Source organism: Rhopalosiphum padi, chromosome 2 (assembly GCF_020882245.1).
Source record: "Rhopalosiphum padi isolate XX-2018 chromosome 2, ASM2088224v1, whole genome shotgun sequence".
NCBI classification, from domain to species: domain Eukaryota; kingdom Metazoa; phylum Arthropoda; class Insecta; order Hemiptera; family Aphididae; genus Rhopalosiphum; species Rhopalosiphum padi.
Window position 1 is genome coordinate 39729020 of NC_083598.1, and position 22091 is coordinate 39751110.

Below are 22091 nucleotides of genomic sequence, written 5' to 3' on the forward strand. Positions count from 1 at the left end.
AAAATTTGTTTTGTAGGATTTGGATTTTGTTAATTTTAGTTGAAGAGGCTGCTGCTCTATTGGGCAAAAATAAGTGATTAGTGGTTGAATTATTGAGATATATAGAAAGATGGATGGTTTTATTTGGACTTTGGAAGGAAATTCATAGTTAACTAAAGATAAAGTACTTTTCATTCATTCTTGTATATCCTTGGGTGAGTTTTTTAATTAAATTAATTTTTCGTTTAAGAATAAACCAAGGTACTTGACAAAGTCATCTTTATTATTCCATTTAATTGCTTAGTTATCCATGGTAATGAGTCAAGGATTATCATTTTAGAGCATATTGAAGAGGGTTGACCTCAGGGACGTACATGGGGGGGGGGGGGTGTTTTGGGTGTTCAAACATCCCCCGAAATACTTGGGTTTTTGCATGGTTATTTACTTATTCAATTTTAGTATTAATTTTGTTATATTAATGTTTGTATTTAAAGTATATCTAATTTTTTTGTATATTTATTTAAAAAAAATTCTACTTTTCAAAAACACCCCATAAAACTTTTTTTCTGCGTACGTCCCTGGTTGACTTGTAAAGTTGGGAGACTTGAGTTTTAAGAGGTTACTTTTACTCTATCATGTTAGGGTGATACTATCATTTTTTATAGAAATCTAAATTTAGTTGTAATGATAGATTATTTTGATAATTAAAATCTAAAATAGTGCAATTTAATACTTGAACTATCAAAATTTAATATTAATAAATAATAATACATGATGTTTAAGATACCAATTTTTCTGTTTTATTTGAAATAATAATTTGTAAAAATAAAATGAATTTTAGATCTACGCACTAGTAATAAAAAAATTCATTCAAGAAAAAATTTAATATGAATATGTGAGTATAAAATTAATTAACTGATTAGTAACTAAAGTACAAACCGTAGAATAAATGCCGACTAGTTTAGTTGAGTTACTATTTAAAAAATATAGCTAATCAATGCCCATAATTAGATAAGAAACAAACTTATTTCCAATAAATAATAATTTTAAAAATCATGATTGTCACATAGACATAATTTTACAGATGATATTTCAACATTCATCAAAAATATTAAAAGACAATTGGTGAGAAGTTACAACTGACAACTGTTTTTAGTATTAGAATCGATTAACTTAATATTTAAGAAAATTAATATTATACTACAATATTACATAGATTAATACACTTTACTCTAGAATTATTAATATATTTTTAATTAAAATTTCTCTTATTATTTTAGTATCTCACAAAGATCATCATTCCTAATATCTGATAAGAAACACTTTTTAAAGAATGACATTAGATTCTTTTTTATCTTATTTTATTTCTGAGACTTCAAATTAATAATAATTATAAATTGTTTACATGACATGTGCATATGTAGTTTATAAAAAGTGATCACTGATTCTAAAGTATTCATTAGCATTTCGCAAATTTAAGGATGAAAAGATATTAAGTAGATTGCAGGATAGTACATCAGGATAAGAAATGATAATAAAAACCATTTTGAAAAGTAAATTATGAGATTTTGTCCACAGTAATTTCAGTAATAGTCACGATTAAAGATATATCATTGCATATATTTCATCTGGGTACTTTAGTATTATTAAAAGTAATTTATTACTTATAATAAGTAGGAGTAGGTATGATTCATATGTTCAAGCTCAATAAAAATAAAGTTTAAATTATATCAACAAAAATGTTTAAGTACATAAATATTTTATTTTTATTAACAATTTCTTATACAATTATAATTTTTGTAAAGTGTGATAACCATTTTTCTATCATTGGTGGGTGTTTACTTTTTTTGTACAACAAAGACCATACAACAATATTTATAATGTCCAATTTTGTATTCGAATCTATGATCAGGTTGTATAGTTCTGAACTTCGTTCATTTGCCGAATACTCAATTTCATTTATTAAATCTAAAGTCTGGTCAGATTTTATTTGATCAGCAGCAGTCAGTGGTAGAATGGCCAGATATTGATTGAACATCCTTAACAATGATACTTCACCGATAGACGAATTTGTGGGAGATCTGACCACTTTAGGGCTAGGCTTAACTAAAGAAAAAAATTATTAAACTATATATAAATGTTTAGCTAATTTAATTGTTGACTTACTGTGTTGCCATATTACAAAGACTTTGACAATGCTCTTTGAATTTTTACAAGTCACATTCTTGAATGCTTTAATTGTTTCTAATACCTTCAAATTTTTTGATACAGATGAATGGAAATGATAAGTAATATCCCATGCAACTGTTGGCCACAAGATTGGTAAAGCCAATAGAGAATAAGGTGGGTCTTCTGGATCAGCAAACACTACAGTATCATTCTATGAAAATGCACAATTACATACGTATAGTATAATACTATGATTCAAACCATAACATTATTTTAATAACAATTAAAATATTACTTTTATCAGATTTTCAATACTATTATTGATTACAGACTTTGAATTGCTTTCATGTTTTATATGTAGATTACACTGAGTTGGTTGTTGTTTTTTTGGAAGGGGTGAACTTTCTTTTAAATCAGGGAATTTAACATCTAATTTATTTAATCTAAGTTCAAGTTGTTCTAATGTTTTGAGAATTTCATTCTGTTTCTCTAAGAGTACTTGAATTTCTTGGTCAGATAATTCAATTTCGTCTAAATTGTCCTGCAACTAAATCAAAAAATAATAATTAAAACAAAAATGACAACAATTTTCATTCAATCAAACATCAAAATAGATTACTGTGATGAAAATTGAATTGTAAATTTGTAAATGTTATAAAATAAGCAAAATTTATAACTAGGTAGGTACTGTGTGCAACATTGTTGATAAGAATTGGTTTTTCACTACACGACGTTTAATATTTCAAACTTTTTTTTTCATTTGAAGAATCCTTTGATTCCACCATTGGGCTTCCGTTTGTCCTTAAAAAAAAATTTTAAGTTTTCAAAATCTACAAAAAGGTACGAAATAGTTGGAAAGCCCATTGTCGAACGATCGCTAAAGCAAATAATCGAAATAAAATGTGAATTATAGAATGGCAGTTATTATAATTTGAAATACGTAAGTAAACATTGACTTGAATGGTAAATTCTAAATGACGATCAACCAGAAGTGACGCCGGTCGCCGACTCATTATCATGCACATGCGTTTAGGCAGTCAAGCAATTTTTTTTTTTTATTCTGTGGATCAAGTAATGTTGGTGGTATCTTTTAAGTATGATAAGAAATAATTTTGTTATAGAACAATTGATCTACGATCACCATTAACTGTTAAGTTAACATTGTAATAACTGGAGTCTATTACTCGATTTGTTGCGCGACACAGTCATGGCGTGGTTTTCGATTCCCGCGAGCATTTTCATTCCGAAACCGTATGATTATCAACAAAATGGTAAGTTAGTGATTTTTTTTATACATGAACCAGGCGTCGACTACGCAGAGGGGAGTTGATCGTTTCGATCCAAATTTCGAAAGATGAGCGAGTAGTTAATTGATTATCAAAACAAATAAATGGAAAGCGGTTACGACATTTACCTTGTCAGACTTTTCGCTCTTCGGCACCTCGTCGAACGACATCTGTTGTAAGTCTTTGAGCTTGTACATGCGGGATGTATTCTCAATCAACAGAGGAACACGGACTACCGGTTTCAGCTTGTACATGATGGTAAAAATCAAAGGACGGACTGAAAATATTTGGACAGATAACGAGCCAAAATAGACGTCGAGCAGCAAAATAACTATAAAAATCGAATATGGCAAATCTGGTCTCGTTGTAAATTATAATTCGGTCAATTCGGAATTCCGTATTTCCGTCGTAAAACGGGTTGCAACACGAGCAGCTGATGGCTGACGCAGCGTATTATCTCCAACCGTCGTCGGTGATAAGCGGAGACAGTGTGACCAACCGACAACGGCCAACCTTTTAAAAATAACTGTGTGGCCGGACGTTTTGATGGCCCTAGGTGACTGAATTTTCTGGAGAAGACGGGACTGTCTTACTCCGGTAAATTCATGGCCACATTATGTGGCCGGACAATCGGGACGGTGGCCGCCCGATGACCATCATCTATTGCAATGGAAAGCGCGGGGCGGCGGCCGGCCAATGGGAACGGGAGACAGCAGCTGCAGCTGCCGCGGCGGCAAGAGTTCATGGCAAAATGTGTTGTTAGGGGGAGTTCGCGGGACGCGTCGCATTTCACCCGCACCGCCGAGTCCGTCTCGCACAGCAACAACCGTCACCAGGCAACTAGAGCGAGCGAGACAACACCAACGAAGACTGTGTACAACACAACACTAAAACTACGTTATTATTGCTATATGACTATTACTATTATTGTTATTTAATATTCCGTACCCGTTTTTTCTTTTATTTTTGTTTCGTTTTTTCTTCCCGTCGTGTCGTTTTGTTTTGTTTACGAACGGTTGCTTGTCAGCGCGTGCCCGCCAGGCGATTGCCGACCACGACGACTACTTGCAAGCGAAGCGAACCGCCGCGGCCGACCACACGACTGCAGTGTGTGATAATAGTGTTTTTGTTACGACGGTACGTAACACGGTAATTTGCGATGAGAACGAGTGCGTCGAGTTCTGAGGCCCACGAAGGTCACATGACCGCGTCTCGGCACCCACCGTTGGCCCGTTAACGTCCGTTTTTTTTTCGCGCGCTCACCGACGTCGCACACGCACTGTAGGCCTACCCGCGACTACGACACAGCTGTGCGTGTGCGCGCGATTTTTGTGTCCACGGATCGCGGGCATAACAATATCACAACTCCAGCCACCTATCATTACCATCGTTTGTTTTGTTGCCTGTTGGTATTCGGTAATCCGGATTATCTCGCCTCAAGAAGACCGTGGTGATCATCACTCTAAGATTTGTCCTCGGGGTGCTGTGCTTCCCGGCGGACAACCCCAGACTATATTATTTTGTTTATTCAGTTGTTCGGTTATCGTCCGAATAACGGTCGCCAGTAGTGGTTGTTGTTGTAGTGATAACGACGCGAACCATGTCTGGCAGACCAAAGCGCAGGGGCCGTCCTCCGAAAACCCCGGGTTCGGACAAGCCCAAGTTTCAAATGCACTTGCTGAAAAAACCCAAGTACCTGCAGAACCTCGAAACCGTGGACGTTGTCCAATCTCCAGCACCTGCACGGTCTGCAGCTTCAAGACGCAGCGCCCCAGCGTCTGTTGGTAGTCGTACTGCAGCTGTTGTCGAAACGCCATCGCGCAATACACGGCGATCTAATCAGAAGCCCAAAACTCCCAAAACGCCAGCCGTACCAAAACCTAGGGCACTACGTCCATCAACTAGTAAGAAGAAGAATAAGAAAAAGACTACTGTTGACAAAAGTCATGATTACCATTACGGTTCTGACTTTGATGAGTCTGAAAAGAGCGAAGAGCCTTCTGAGAGTGAACAGTCTGACACTAATGTTGAAGACGCTGTTGATGATGTTAGTGATAGTGATTTCTCCGTGTCTGGCTTTTCCGTTGCCAGCCGTGCACGTAAAAGCAACGTCTCTTACATCAGGAACCCTAGTCCTGAGCCGTTATGGCTTAGGGGTGAAGAAATACCTAAATTGGAGTTACCCAAATCCTCAGAAGATCTCTTAGTGCCTACTGAACATGTCATGCAAGCATTGAGTGTCTACGAAGTGTTGAGAAGGTTCAAAAGCCAGGTATATTTAATAAAAAATAGGTAGTATTTTCTCCATTCCATGTTATTTTTTAAATGTATTTTTTTGTAGGTGCGATTGTCACCATTTCGTTTTGAAGATTTTTGTGCAGCTCTTGTTTATGAAGAGCAAAGCTACCTGTTGGCAGAGATTCATATAATGCTGCTGAAAGCAATATTACGGGAAGAAGATTTACAACAGACTCATTATGGCGCTGTTGATCAAAAAGACAGTATCAATAGCATATTGTATTTTATGGATACTATTACATGGCCTGAAGTATTAAGAGAATATATTGAGTCTGATAAATCATTTGATCCACAAGTTCTAAAAGTATTTAATAATGGAGATGAATATCCATTTACAAACATCAAAAATAGATTATCTGTACTGCAGTTTTTAACTGATCAATTTTTGACTTCTACTCTTATTCGAGAAGATTTTATCCATGAAGGTACATAAATATTAATATAAAATTATTTATTATTCTTTTGTTTATAAAATATATAAATAAATTGTCAAATGCCTTAAAATATTAATCAAACATCCATTTTATAGGTCACAGTTTTCAATATGACGATCATTGCCGAGTGTGCCATAAAGTAGGAGATCTTTTATGTTGTGAGACCTGCCCAGCTGTATTTCATTTAGAATGTGCTGAGCCTCCTTTACATGATGTTCCTACAGAAGATTGGCAATGTAATTTGTGTAAAGAGCACAAAGTAATTGGAGTATCTGATTGCATACCTGATGATGAGAAATCTGGTCTATCATCCCGTCAGGACCATTTAGCTTATGACCGACATGGTCGTAAGTATTGGTTCCTAGTTAGACGAATTTTCATGTAAGTGTACTTATAATAATAATATTATATCTGCTAACATAATATGTCTTGTGGCATAGTGAAAATGAAGAAACTGGAGAATGTTGGTATTATACAACAGAAGAGCAGCTGGGCTTATTAATAGACTCTTTGGATCGTGAAATGGAATCTGCTCTTTTTAACGAAATAGAAAAAGTCAAAGAAGAAATTAATCGACAAATGAAAATAACTATGGACTTAACTTTACAGTATCGACCATCAAACAGAAAAACATTTTTGGATATAGAAAACAGTAAGTAATTAGAACCTTATTAATAGTAATAAATTATTTAAATCAAGGAAATATTAAAAAAAATTAAAAACCTTAGTTTTAAATATAAATAGGTACTTTTGAAAATCTTTATCAAAATTGTAATTCAGTATATTATTATATAATAGTTAATATTATAATATATAGTTACTGAGTAAGTAATAAAAAAAAAATATACCTAATGTCACCATAAGTGTATGTGCGGAAGGCAATTGCTTATCCTGCAAGGTTGTGTCAAAATATTTAATATTTTTTAAAAAATCTTCTCAATGTGAATCATGCAAACAAAATATTAAAATAATATTGTTACTCTATTTTATGTTTTCTAATCATAAAAACAACTTTAGCAATAATTACTATTTCGTGAAAATAATGGCTTCACAGCAGTACCATATATATCTCAAACCTGATAATGTGATTTAAACATTAAAAAATGTTTATTATTATATTTAATTAATTAAAAAATGGTTACATTGAAAATTGTTGCGATATTTTTATGTTTAACCCTATAACCACATAAATCAATATGAGTACAGTGAATCCTGTATAATATAACGTACAGTCACGAGACCAAAATAATTGTCCGTTTTAGACAGGTTTCAGTGTTTTATAAGTCATTATTATTATATTATTATATTTTACATATACGTTATAAATTTAATTTTAATATTTATCACCATGTTTACGAATAGACAAACTGCTAGACTCTTTACAACGAATAATGTTCACATTTTGTTTTAACTTAAAAGATTTACGCAGTACGGTAAGTGCCATTGCTAAGAAAAATATGTAAAATTTGACTCCGAACTGATAGAAACTGAATAAAAACATTATAATTACTTATGGTTTTCTTTTAAACATATTATTACAATTTATTTTTGATTTTTTATTTAAATGTATCTCAACTTCATAAATTCAATAGGTACTCGTAATTAACATTATCGAAATCGAGGATAATGCAATCAGTCGTAATTTGTGTTTTCACGTGTACTTAATTGCGCTCTGTATTGAAGCAGTTTCGCAGTTTGTATATACATAATTTGATATTACATTTAGATTTGAACTAGGATTTTTGTCCGTTATAAAATCACCAGGGTAAAATTTTAGTGTCCGTATCTGTAATACAAAGAGTCTGTTATAGACAGATCGAAATACATTGGAATGCCTATCTTTTAGCCGGGACCGGGTCATTTTGTCCGTTAAGTCAGGTTTCACTGTACATTTATTATACTTATTTGCTATATTATAACCATATACATGATTTTGTGTGAAAATTAATTTCAAAGATTGTTGTTTCACCTTAAGGCCATAATTAAAAAAAATAATCATGGGGGGCCCTAAACCCTAAGTTACCCCTATTAATATGACCTGCGCATATTTGTGAATGTAACTATTATATTAATAAGCAATAAGCTTAGTAAGTAATAAACTTACTTTAAGAATATTTGTTTTTAATGTATAACCATATGAACTTACCAGTACCTATTTTGCTTATTTTAATGAATGCTTTTTGTAGTGATTTCTGCTATATGTATATTACGTTTCTGCTAGAAATATTTGTTTTTTAATTTAATTTTAAATGTTGAACCTTATATACAGTATTTTTATAATCTCATTAAAAATCAGTAAACATTAAGAAATTAATAGTGAGGATAGTTTTTATATCTAGACAAAATTTAGTCCTAGGTTAGGAAATATCTTTTATTTTCTTATTTTTCCTGCCTTCGATTTATATTTGTATAAACAAATAAAAACATTTTAAATATGTATATTTTGTTATTCATGCCTAAGTTTAAAATTCATATTTTAAAAATACCTCAATTAAGTTTAAAAAAATATGTCTAAAAGTTTTTAACTAAATGAAAATCTCAGTCAAAAGTCAGCCAGTCTCATAATTTTGTCACAGTGAAAGGTCTAAAACCAATTGGACTAGAAATAGGCTAGAATCTTAATCATTCATTGTTATCAATATTTTTATTTTCATCATTATTAGATTAAATACTAAAATATTACTTAAATAAAAAAGAGAACCAATTAATAATGATTTACATTAACATATTATAGGTTATATAATAGGAATGAGAGAAGAGATGCAAAAGAAAAAAGAAACCGAATTGGTAAAAAATGAAAGTAACAACACTGAGGACGATACTGACAATGTAAAAGATGATAATGAGTCTAAAAAAGATGATAAACAAGAAAGTTCAGATGATGTGATAGTAGACAAAAATGGTATGTACTACTATTTTTCATATATTGGTTTATTCAGTTTATTCATATAAGATATATGTTTAGAAAATGAAGATGGTAGTGGTGATTTAAAAAATGATGACAATTCAATGGATGTAGATGATAGTGAACATAATCATAGTTTAAGTAAGTTGAAATAAGTTTTTTAAATTCAACTTAAATAATTTAATTTATAAATATTATTTTTTTTGCTTTAGGGAGCACTCGTAACAGATCCTTACGTTTAAAACCTGCACAAATTTCACAACGACAAACGCCAGAACAACCAAAAAAAATACCTGTGGTTGAAAAACCTTCTCCAGTCCATTCATATTTAGATAACTTGGGTACAAGGGTCACTCGATTCAAAGCTCAACATATAGCAGCTGGCACCTATTTATACAAACTTGGTATGGATAATAGCTTTAAGACATATGTAAATCAATACAGTACAAACCCAACTGCGTTAAATAAAATTCAAAAAAATGAAGAACGTGATAAAAAGCGATATATGTCCCACAAGTTTTCACTTACGGGACCTGGTGAATACAAGTGGTGTGGACAAATATTTGGTATGTAATAGTATTTAATCAACAAAACATATTTTCTTATTTCTATTTAATTTTTTCCTTGTTTATTTTTAGGTGCTCGGTCAACACTGATAAGTACTGTCAAACAAACTATTATTTCATTAGACAACTTGTTACCATCATCATTGATGCATATCAATTGGTCAGTGTTACGTAAACCTTGGCTAAATCAAGTTAACTCTTGTTCTACTCCCAAGGATTTTGCAAGAGTTATGGTTGTTTTGATGTCTTGCATTAAACCAGTTGTTTATGCACCAGTTTGGCACGAACAACTCGGTAAAAATTATACTTTTATGTAAAGAAGGTTTTTTTTGGCTTTATACTCATTCATTTTATGTGAATTTCAGGGCATGTTAAAATTTATCGTATCACCCATGCGGAACGCGAAGAAAAGAAAAAAACAGACAAAAAAGATAAAAAAGATAAGGACGCAGAAGAAGATGAGCGTAATAGATTGACCATACATTTTGTCAAGTATACTCTAGGTTTGAAACATCAAGTGAGTTATAATGTGGATTATTCAATTTTGGAAGTTTTGCTAAATACTTTGTATGTTAGGTTCACAAACAAAAAGGAGAAGAATATAGAATTCATGGTCAATGGGGATGGCAGTGGCTATCAAAAACAAGAGATTATAAATTAGCTGATTCTTCAAAACAGGGCTTAGCAGCTGGACCTGCCAAAAGAATTTTTCAAGGCAAAGGTAAATAATTAAAATGAGTGGATGGATTAAAAATATTTATATTACTGTGAATTTAAAATTAAAAATATATTACAAGATCCTACGTTAGATTGAGGGTTTATATATAGGGTTTATATTGAATCAATAGATCATCTTGGTTAATTTATAATTAAAATGTTGTTTTATTTTTGATTAGATGATAAAGGAGTTCGAACATTTTCTATCGCTGAAACACTTTACGACTCTATAATATTGAAAGAGTGTACATTTGACTCAGAAGTATCAAGTGGAATTCTTGATGACCAAAGTGTCATACATTTAGATAGCGTTTCAGGTAAACAACTTTTTTTTTTTACATTAGTGTAGACATCATTTTATAATTAAATCTCTTATTTCAGATATTGATTTTATAAATATGAAAATCCTTTCACCCATTGATAAACTAGATGAAAACATCAATATTAGCAATACATTATGTTCTACTAGTCGTATAATGTATCCTAAACTTGCCAAAAAATGTAAAACAGACATGTTGTTGCCAAGAAGAATGCAATTAAAATTAGCTGAAGAAAGATCAATATTGACAAAAAATACCAACACTCCAAAATCAGTTCCAGAAGTAAATATCTTGACAATTTGTTATAATTTAAATTTAAAATGAAAAAATAGTGGAAGTAATCAAGTTATTTTTAATTCTATTATTTTTTCACACGTTAAAAAACACTTCATCATATAAATAATTATGTAAATCTTTAAATGAACATAATTTTTGGTATTCCCAATTTATTAATTACCAATTAGTTCTATTATATCATGTTATCTTTAAGAGAGTTTATTTTAACAAATAACATTCCAGTTCAAAATTTTTCTTATGCTTTTTATCAATAACTGAGAAATATATTTTAATTAAACTTTACTATATTTATTTCTAGGCTGTAAATACTAAGCCTTCAAATGCTTCTTCCCAAATGCCAGCTGAAATCATTACCAAAATGAGAGAAAAGTCGTATATGTTGAGCAATTTACAAAAACGTGTGATTCAACTCAAACAGCATTATTTATCATTTAATACTATGTCTGAACATATGATATGTTATAATAGTAGCTGCCGAGCAGCTAACAAATCTAGTGTGACTTCCTCATGTTATAGTCCACTTTGCATTAGACACGTGAGTGTACGAAACGAACTTCTATCATTACTACGAAAAATGAATATATTAAAATCAGAACTAACCGGTGAGTGTTTAATATATATTGTTAATAAATATTTACTTACTTAATATATTTAAATTTACAGAATTAAAATCATCAATGCCTAATGACCAGGGTGTATCAAATTTGAAAACCGAAAAGACTGATAATACTCCAGATGAACCAGTTAAAATTAAAACTGAAGTTAAGAAAGAAGAAAATATAGTTAAAACTGAAGTTCAGAAAGAAGAAAATATAGTTAAAACTGAACAGGTAACTCAAGAGAATGATGAAGTTAAAACCGAGAGTATCACTAAGCAAAAAGATATAAAAACAGAAAGTGAAGATGAACAAAATGTGAAAGTTGATGTCACCAGCAGTCCTACTGGGTATGTTAACATTAAAATATAATATTTATAACCATTTAGTAATAAAATTGTTTTTAGTCTAAGTGTTTTGAAGCCAGCAAGAAAAAGAGGTGGTGCTAAGCGGGAAGGTGTTTTAGTAGATTGTATAGATGACGGTCGTATTTATTCCACTGAAGATACACGAAAAAAGGTTAATATCATTCATTAAAAAATATTTCTAAAATATTTCTTGGTTTAATTAATAACCTAGTCATTATTATTTTTTTCATTTTAGATTTATTTAAAAAAGCTTTTAAGTAATAATGTTCCTGTTAAAAAGAAAGCAGAGAAAATTAAATACCCTCCTACTTCACGATTTTATACACGGAGTAAACGTTGTAGTTTATTAGTATTGCCAAAACACGAGCTTCGAAAATTAGCTAGACATGGTGGACATGATATTGTTAATGGTTTCAATCCAAATAGCAAGGTATATGAAGATAACTTTTTTTTTTATAATTTTTAGTCAACTATTTTCAACACTATTTTGTACGCTCTTTCAGACCAATAACGCTGTATGGCCATATCCTTGCCCAAGACCATATTTTAAGACATGTTGGCTTTATAGAACAATAATGTTTAACACCATATCAGCTGCTGCTTTACAATTAAGAATCTTATGGGCGTGTTTAAAATGGGATGAATTAACCGCTAAGACTGCTCATTTGGCTAGCAAACGAGAGGTAACAACTGAAACTGAATTAGTTACTACAGAAACTTTAGAGTGCCGTACTTCGGGCCAATTCAATGAACACACTGAATATTTAATACGCAAAGTTGTAATACCATTAGATATACCAAAACAAGTCAGGGGTAAGTGAAACTATCATTCAAATTATGTAAATTGACTTCATTATTCAAACATCTATTTTTTTATAACTTCAGAAGTTACACCCATACGAAGTGGCTTAAGAAAACGTAAAAGGGAGGAAGCGCCAAGAAACACCGCACCACAGGTATCTGAAGTGTGGGTAGATGAAAGTAAATTAGAGTTGGTAGAAATCAAGCAGTTTCATGAAAGGTATATTTTATTATAATTCATTATATTCATTATAATTTTTACTAAGTAATTAATTTCATTTTTTACAGAGTGGAACGTGAAATGCAGATGCAACAAGCCATGAAAACACGTGCGTCTACAGCCTTTGCTAATAAATTATTGCATAATGATTCTTCTCATAATCGAAATATAAATGATAAACTCCGCATACAAAACTCAGATACAACAGAAAACATAAAAGAGCAACTAGAACAGTCTCTTAGAGCCCAAAGAATAGCTTATAAAAGATCGTCAGTAAACAATGATAATAACTCTTCAAATAAGAAATTGTGCATGGACGTATCCAACTCACAGAGTCCAGTGACTAACAGTTCAACACAACGTATGAAACTTGTACCTGGTAAGATTATTTAAAATTATGCTGGCAAAAATTCTTTTAGAGCCATGAAATTTAATTTTATTAGTTATAAAAACGGTATTATACATTTACATATTAACATTTATATAAATACTTATTTTGTTTTATTACCATAAATACTATACTTGACAATTTATATTATAGAACATTTACTGTTTTCATATACTGATTGCTGGCAAATTAGTCTTACACAACTTATCCGTTATAAATTGATGAAAATAGATGTAAATTTTCATTATTTGTACAGGTGAAGGTGGAAGATTGAGGCTGATGCCTAATAATAAACCTTTAGCTCAAAGTCCTTTACTTCAATCTTCCCCGCGAGTTGCCAATAAACCAGCTACTAATACCACTCCATCTACTCGACGTATATACATGACTAAGTGTATGTACTATTTATTATATGTATAATATATGATTTCTAAATTAATATATGAGTACCTACACAATTTTACTTTTATATAATTCTGTCTTGATAATATAGGTCCTGATGGTAAAACCAGACTTGTAACTACACCAAAAACCATTATCACTGACACTAATGTGATGAATCAAAACTCAATGAAGATACAATCGACTAACTCTCAAATAGTTACTAGTAAGTTTTGAGTTAACTTGCATTTAAATTTGATAAGTAATATTTATTTATTTATTTTTATTTTTTATTATTAGCAAATAATGTCACCCAACAAAAATTGCAATGTATTAAAGGCGAAGATGGAAAATTACAATTTAAAGGTCTTTTGCCAGGTAATATTAATGTTAATTACCTAATCAGAATTATTCATTTAAATATTAAAACTTTATTATTTGACAAATATAGGACAGCAACTTATTCAACTACCAGATGGCAAATTACATGTGACCAGCTATATAAATCCTAGCCCATCTCGTACTGTGCAAATAGCTAAGAATACAATATTGACAAATAACAATAATTTTCAAAAATCTGGAACTCAGGTAAGGTTTTAATGTGTAATATATGTGTGTTTGCATGTTTATTTTATTGTTTATGTAAAGTTATTAAGTGTTTAATATTATTACTCTATTATGTATATTCACAGACAATCATTTTGAACCGAGGATCACAGCCTATTCAACAAGTTTTAAAACCTCAAACTTCTCAAGTAATACTAATATAATAAATTAATAAAATGCATTATATATATATATATTTACTTAAATTATTATTGAAATATATTTGTTTTCATTGATGATTATATATAATAATATATTATTATAATTATATGTGATGAAAAGTAATGATTTGTATGTTTTACAGGTGGTAGTTTCTGGTGGACAGTTAGTAAATGTTTCACAAGGTCAACAAATGATTGTACAGCATATTAATCCAAATAAAGCCACTATAGCCACTATTAATGGACAACAAGTATTAATACGGCCCAATACTAGTAAGTTTAAAAATTAATAGAATCCTACACTTGTAAGTGTAGTCTGTCTTAAAAATATACAACATAACAAATTTTGTATTAAATTTTCTTATTTCAATTTTGTGTTAGTTTTAATATTAGAGTAACTTATAGGTTTATAACCTATTATCATACTTAATGGTAAAAATAATATCTGTATTTTTTTTATTTTAAAACTATTATTAGTATTTAAAAAATAATATGATTATTTATAATAAATAAGTATTAATATTAATATTTTTTTTTACATTTTTAATATTTACCATTATCATGCGTACTTGCATATTAAAATAGCAAAATAATCTATGTATAAATCAGACAATTTGAATTTGATAATAGATCAATTCACCCTTATATGAAAACCCACACATGGTTGAAACTTATGTACTCCAATTCCCATATTAAACATTTAAATTACAAAGACAAACTCATGCAAGTCATCTTAATACTAATGACTCAAAACACGAATACATCATTATTTTTAATTGATTAGGTACTTCTGCCAACATCATAAGTAGTGGTGGCCAGACAATTAAGTTTGTACGACCTCAGCAAACAGTTCAAAAAATTCATCAATCTGTACCACCACTATCACCTAGAGTTACTCAAACAACAACTGGAATTGTTCAAGTAAGGTTTTAAATATAGTTTTCATTTTTCCTACAATATTAATTGACCACTGATTTTAGGATCAACATAGACCAGTACATCCTCAAATTGTACCTGCACCAATAGTTGATGAACAAGAAAAATTATTATTAGCCAATCAGCCACCTGGTACAGTAATAAAATGTATCACAGCTCAAGTTATTCAAAGTCCAACACATGGTAATAAAATAGTTTTGCAAGGATTGCAAGGTAACGATTTCACACCTCAACAATTGCAACTTGTACAACAACAAGTCAAACAACAACTCTTAAAAGGTGAGCAATTTTAAATATATCAGCAAACAATTTGAATTATAGTTTAATGTGCTTATTTAAATATTTTAGCCCAAGAATCCAGTGGTACTCAAGGAGTGTTAGGCCCTACAAAAATTTACCTAGCTGTTCAACCACCAGATTCTCAACTTCCTCCTGTACAAAAAACTGGAATCGTAGCACCCATCACAGCCCAACCTACAATTAAAATTGAACCATCCTCTAAGCCATCAGTTCCTGTTCCAAACAATATATCTGAAAGCATAACTCAAATTAAAACCGAACCAGTAAAATTTAATAATTAAAGTATAATTTGTTATTGAAATTTAATAATAATTTTTTTTTTTTAGCCATTGAAGTCTCCTGTGAATAAAATCCCCGTTATTAAGGAAGAACCAATTGATTCCTCCAATTCGTTTGTAGTGACTCCAAACTATATTAGTCAATGTAAGTTGTATTTAGTTGTAACTTAAGTGTTTTTTTTTTTTAACTCATAACTGTTATAGCAATTAAAAATGTCTTAAAAAATGAAGATTTGAACCCAGAAACACAAGAAAAATTATTACAGTTGCAAAAATATCAAGAACAACAATTGCGCGATCCAGTATCACAACCAACCGTACCTGCATCTCCTGTCCGAAAACGACCTTATGATGCGGATACTTTGTCAGAATTTGAACCACCCAAAAAATCAACCGAACATGAAAATTCTGGGTATTTTTATATTTTATTAATAAAAATTGAACAATTTTTTAATTCAATTAATAACCCTACCAACTTTTAAATTATTTTTTTATGCATACAACTCTTTATTCTAGTTTAATTTGTGTTATTAATCCTTTTTATTGTACATGTATTTATAGGTCGTTGGTGTCTCCCGAACAATCAAAACTATATCAGACATTAAAACAGGGCGATGATCTTCGTAAAATGCAACAACTTCAATCAAAACTCCAGGTTAGCTTGTTCAAACAAAAAGAATTATTGAAAAAAGATATACTAAAAAAGAGGGCGCTTCTGGAAAAAGAATTGCAAATCGATATTCAGGTATGTATTTTAGTCATGTTTTTCTCGAAATTCGGTTTTATCGAACTTCCTGACAAACATAATTTCCTGAGTTTCGATCCTCAGTTCCGATTCCAGAAATGTCGTTGCTCGATTTGATTACAGTGTACAATGTACCTAGTAGTAAAAAGGATTTTACTTGGTGGCGTAATATGTTTGCCTAGACAACTCTTTCATTTTTAAATTATTTTTATGTGTGATGTGTTTTCAGAATGAAATAGCTGCTAATGTGACTGTTTCATCAGCTGACTCTACGACCACATCCACTAATGTGACTGAAAAGACTATCCCAGTAACACCAGTTGCTGCACAAGTGACTCCTCCTCCTCAAGGTAGTAGTAAACGTAAACACGCTTCAGGACCGCCAACCACTATACAAACTACACCTCACGCCAATAGTAATTCAAAAACTAGTAATTTGGGACCTGGTCGACGACGACCAATGAAGATTTCCCCTCCAGCGCCAAATCGAAACCATTCTCGACCATCATCATTAACACCAGCTAAAAAATCTAGCCCAAAGAAAAGTAAAAAGGAAAAAATTATGTGTCTATGTCGCACACCTTATGACAGTTCAAAGTAAATAACTATTATGACTCATGCCCTATGACCAAGTATGTTGTAATTGTGTTTGGTCTTAGGTTTTATGTTGGCTGTGATATGTGCCATAACTGGTTCCATGGTTCTTGTGTCGGCATCACTGTACAAATGTCTAAAAGAATTTCCGAATGGTATTGTCCAGAATGCAAACGATCCAGAGATCCTGAAGTTCTCTATTGTATATGTAAAAAACCATATGATGATCAACAGTAAGTTGTATCTGTTAATATAAATTTAATAAATTGTGTTTCAAAAACTTTATTATTGTACTTTTAGATTCTGAACGTATTGATTTTACAAAGATGTGGTTTTTTTTTTGTGTCTGTCATTGCGGTTTTTTTTTTTTTTAATAATAGTGCTTTGATTTTTGACTCAGCCCCTCTTTGAAAAGGAAAGTGAATCTAGTTGGTACTTTGGGTGGTCAAAAGTGTTGTCAAATGTTTTGACTATTTTTAAGTTGTTTATAGACAATTGAAGTTTTTGATTTTTCTAAGTTTTCTTTTTTGAAATACCTATAAAAAAAATTTGGCACTCCAAAAAATCTTTAAAATTTAATACAAGGTTTATTATAAGTTGTACATATCATAGTACCAAAAAAAATCAAAAATTGTTAGTCACAATTTTTGTTTATAAGCATTTAAAGTTCAAATGTTTATGAAATATATCAAAATCGCGAAAATTTGCAAGGAATTTTGAAGTTGAAAATTCATAATAGTTTTGTGATTTATACATTATACCTAAGGTTAAAATACCTAATACAAGGTTCTCCATAAGTTTTCCTTCAAATAACTGTAAAAAAAACTCGAGCGTCAATATAGAAAACATTTTATGAGTGTAAAAAATTTAAATTTTTACAAAATCACATAAAATAACGATATATCCTTAAACGATTTTTAATATTTGTAGTTATTTATAAAGTATAAGTCTTAGAAACATTGTGGAAGTAATGTGGAAGCTGTCCCCACGATGTCGTCGATTCAAACAGAAAAAAAATGTCTTAGAAACTTGAAACTTTTCACCAATAGTTGATTAAAATAAATTAGGTATATCAAAAAAATATATATATTACAATTTAAATATAGGTAATAAATAATAATATAATATATCCTAAACTGACAAATCATCTCCATTCAGAATTGTTTTTTGTATACAATGATACCTGTTATTGCATTCAAATTGAACACATCCATTATAATAGTGACTTACTCTCCACCTCTATTATACAGCAGAGCAATACCCACTTGCCCACACTTTTATTCATTCTTTCAAATTATTTTTATACAAAATTTTCATGCGCATGTAGCTCTGGGACACTTAAATTGTATTTAAAAAACAAGCTTTTTACAGTCACGGAAACTTGAAGCTTAATTGGCACAGAACATGAAACAAATTGTTGATGAGATGAAATAACATCTACTAAATACTATTTATTAAAAGTATTTTATATAATTTATTTTAAATATTCTTGTATATGTATAATTTAGTAAAACAATATATATAATAATATTATGATTCATATTTCCATCAGAATCGATTGTACAAAGGTGAAGGTTAAAAGGTACTTTGCTATTTTACTATCGAATTAAATGGAACAATAAGAAAGTATAAAGTTTGAACAATAAATACAATTTTAAATTTTAGTTATACATCTGCAGTTTATAACTTTTACTACCTAGTCCTCTTTTTTTTTAGATTTTATATTTGCTGTGATAAATGCCAAGACTGGTTCCACGGCAGCTGTGTTGGTGTATTGCAGTGTGAAGGCGATAAAATGGATGACTACAATTGTCCTAGGTGTATGTCCAACTCTGAAATAAATTTTGCCAATTTGAAACCATTGAACCAACAAGACAATGATGACTTATTGAAACTTATCAAACAAATACATGTAATTATTTACTGTGAATCACAGTAAAAACACTGAACCTAATTTTTTACACAAAATTCTTTTATTTTTAGTCGCATAAAAGTGCATGGCCTTTCATGGAGCCAGTCGATCCTCATGAAGCTCCTGATTATTACAATGTTGTCAAGGAGCCTATGGGTAAGGAGATTTCTCTACTTTAATTTGATTATTTTGAAAATTTTGTGTAACCACTTGCTTATTTTTATCAGACTTGAATTGCATTGGTAAAAATGTGACCGATAAGAAGTACAAGAATCTCACAGAATTCATTCGTGACATGATCAAGGTTTTTGACAATTGTAGATATTATAATCCACGTGAATCACAATTCTACAAGTGTGCTGAAATTCTAGAACAGTTTTTTGTGTCAAAATTGAAAAATATAAGGGACAAATTTTGTGAACAATACATGGAAGTCTAAAAAACGGTTTTCAATTGTGATAATTTTTAGATATCATACATTTTTGATGTTTTTTTATTATTTATTTTAATAAACATTTTTTGTTCTTTTATATTATCTTACAGAAAAAAAACTTACATTTACTCAATAGATTATTTTATTTATTAATAAAATATATTATCATAACACAAATTATTGATATATTAGAGAAAATCTATATTTTTAGCTAACTTATTGTTTATTTTATTGACATATTTTTACGGACAGTTCACTGCCTATTCAGTAACAACATTGATATTTTGTTATTGACATAAACTGATTTGCTGGTGAATCTATCTTTTTTTATCAATTTTGTTTGAATAACTTTACTATTGTACAAAATAATAAGTTTATTTTAAAGTTACTGTTAAACGATTGATGTTTGTTTAACCGCTCAGAAGCCCAAACACTCATTCCAAAAATCTAAATCAAAGTATATATTTTTTATCTGTTTAACCGTTTTTTTGTAAAAAATAATATAATATATATAATTATAAATAAAACGTTTTACAGTGATGTATATTTTATATTTGTCTCTCAAAACATGTTTTATACAATATGTTAATGTTTTAATATGTTTTTTCTTTAAATATGTCAACTCAAAACCAAAAATCTGTACGATTTGTTTATTGAATGCATGTAAATAGTTATACTGTGTAGGAGTAGAGCTTACTCCTATTTTATTATATAATATAAATTATATATGTTAAAATTAACTATGATTTAATAATGATTATTACATAAACGGTGATGATGTTTTTCTTACATGCCTTTTAGTTTTATTTTTTATTTTGTTTGATTTAATTTTTTTCCATTTATGATTATTTATTTTATTATTATTATTATTATTATTATTATTACTATTATTTATGTTGTATCTAGTTTTGATGAACTTGTTTGATACTTACTATTGTAATTATTACTATTAAAAAATTTGGAAAAAAAACCAAGAATCGAAAAGTAAAATAAATATTATATTATTAGTATGGTACTATGGTTAGTGTGAAGTGTGAACCTGCGGTTTTATTAGCTAGTCGACCTCGTTGATTATTCCCCGACACCAAATTGACGTGTTCCTGTATGTTGTTTCCTATGATAACGTTTGTGTTTCACACGCCTTCGAGGGGAGAGCTCCCTTCACGAAAACTGTCATACTAATACGGTATTAATAATGATTGCTGTGATTACGTTTGATTACGTGTCGCGTTATAAGTAATTGAGATCTTTATTATTATTTATTTTTATTACCATAAAAAATAATGCATGTGCCTTTACAACTAACGACGATCAACTTTAGGTATACGTGTGCGCAGTGAGATATTTATTCACGATACCTTTTATGTATCAGGTATGTAGGTACGAGTTGATTTCCTATTTAACAATAGATTACACCACTGTTTCTCAAATGGTGTTCCGCAGAACGTAAGGGTTCCGTGAGAAATTTGGGAAAATATAAATTAATTAATAATATTTTTGATTTAAACATAGAAAAGCTTCAAAAATTATATAGGAGTTCCACAAAACGTTCAAACTCTTGCAAAGGTTCCGCGAGTAAAATAAGTTGGGAAACACTGCAGGATTACACGACCGCCACGGCGCCACATAGGTACAATAACGTACAACAACGGGACTAGAAAAACAGAGAAAACAAATTTTTTTTGTGAGAAGTGATGTCACGGTAACTGGAAATCTTATAACCGGATACAAGTTTTTAAAAAACATATATGTTTTAAATTTTTATCTAACTTCTACATTTTTTACTAATAATTTTTTTAATAAATAATAAATTATAATAGGATACAATAAATATAAAAATTGAATGATTTTCAAAATATTGTTGCGATAACTGCAACGTGTGCGATCGCACACATGGATTTGTATTACACGTCGAGTACGTGAGGCAGTACCCTAATCGCTAATTAATAATTATTACAAGGAAAAGTCGATTTTTAAAATATTAAAGTATTAGGATGAATACCTAAAAGAGACGACCTTGTGATACACAATAAGATCCGGCTGGTATCTAATATATAAGGGTGCTCTACGAGCGACCGAGACACACTATTTCTGTATGACGACTAGTTGACGGTATAGGTACTCGTGCTGAAATAATTGTCTTGAGTTGTGAACGTTACCCTGAGTATTTAAAAGTGTTAAATACTAACCAAGTTAAATAAATTACAATTAATAGTTAAATTAAACCTTGAGTTGTTCATTTAATTTGCCTACTTGTCAACCGTGTTCCACAACTGGATCACAACAATATGAAAAAACTAAAAAGAACATTTGTGAGAAACTTCAAACTTGTCAGCCAACCTCCTCGTAGTGTCTCTCGGGTTACGCTAATAGGCTGAATATTAGATATAATAATAATATT

The 22091-nt window shown here is 30.4% G+C and overlaps 2 protein-coding genes across 5 annotated transcripts; one reads left to right on the forward strand and one right to left on the reverse strand.

Annotated features, from left to right (window-relative positions):
- Window positions 1-1721: 1721 nt before the first annotated feature.
- LOC132921230 (uncharacterized) lies at window positions 1722-4523 on the reverse strand. 3 transcript variants are annotated; one of them, XM_060984129.1, is made up of 5 exons: window positions 4383-4523; window positions 2837-2949; window positions 2444-2695; window positions 2146-2359; window positions 1722-2085 (listed from the first exon to the last, which is right to left on the reverse strand). In XM_060984129.1, the coding sequence occupies exons 2-5, from the start codon at window positions 2846-2848 to the stop codon at window positions 1760-1762; spliced, it is 804 nt and encodes a 267-aa protein (XP_060840112.1). In that variant the 5' UTR covers window positions 2849-2949; window positions 4383-4523; the 3' UTR covers window positions 1722-1759. The 3 variants fall into 3 exon arrangements, with proteins under 3 accessions (XP_060840112.1, XP_060840111.1, XP_060840110.1); XM_060984128.1 differs by lacking the exon at window positions 4383-4523 and adding an exon at window positions 3563-3704; XM_060984127.1 differs by lacking the exons at window positions 2837-2949; window positions 4383-4523 and adding an exon at window positions 3563-3699.
- A 503-nt stretch (window positions 4524-5026) lies between these two features.
- On the forward strand, window positions 5027-20479 carry LOC132921229 (nucleosome-remodeling factor subunit NURF301-like). 2 transcript variants are annotated; one of them, XM_060984124.1, is made up of 36 exons: window positions 5027-5706; window positions 5776-6157; window positions 6262-6547; window positions 6607-6818; window positions 8901-9068; window positions 9132-9212; window positions 9284-9637; window positions 9710-9931; window positions 10003-10154; window positions 10214-10358; window positions 10534-10671; window positions 10736-10956; window positions 11270-11573; window positions 11635-11917; window positions 11975-12086; window positions 12171-12365; window positions 12439-12748; window positions 12821-12956; window positions 13025-13335; window positions 13601-13738; window positions 13838-13951; window positions 14026-14103; window positions 14177-14313; window positions 14418-14480; window positions 14636-14765; window positions 15277-15413; window positions 15473-15707; window positions 15777-15991; window positions 16055-16151; window positions 16211-16418; window positions 16568-16751; window positions 16981-17348; window positions 17411-17578; window positions 19062-19257; window positions 19329-19413; window positions 19485-20479. In XM_060984124.1, exons 1-36 carry the CDS (start codon window positions 5035-5037, stop codon window positions 19694-19696), a joined length of 7449 nt encoding a protein of 2482 aa, XP_060840107.1. In that variant the 5' UTR covers window positions 5027-5034; the 3' UTR covers window positions 19697-20479. The 2 variants fall into 2 exon arrangements, with proteins under 2 accessions (XP_060840107.1, XP_060840108.1); XM_060984125.1 differs by having other exon boundaries at window positions 16568-16661.
- The last annotated feature ends 1612 nt before the right edge of the window (window positions 20480-22091 follow it).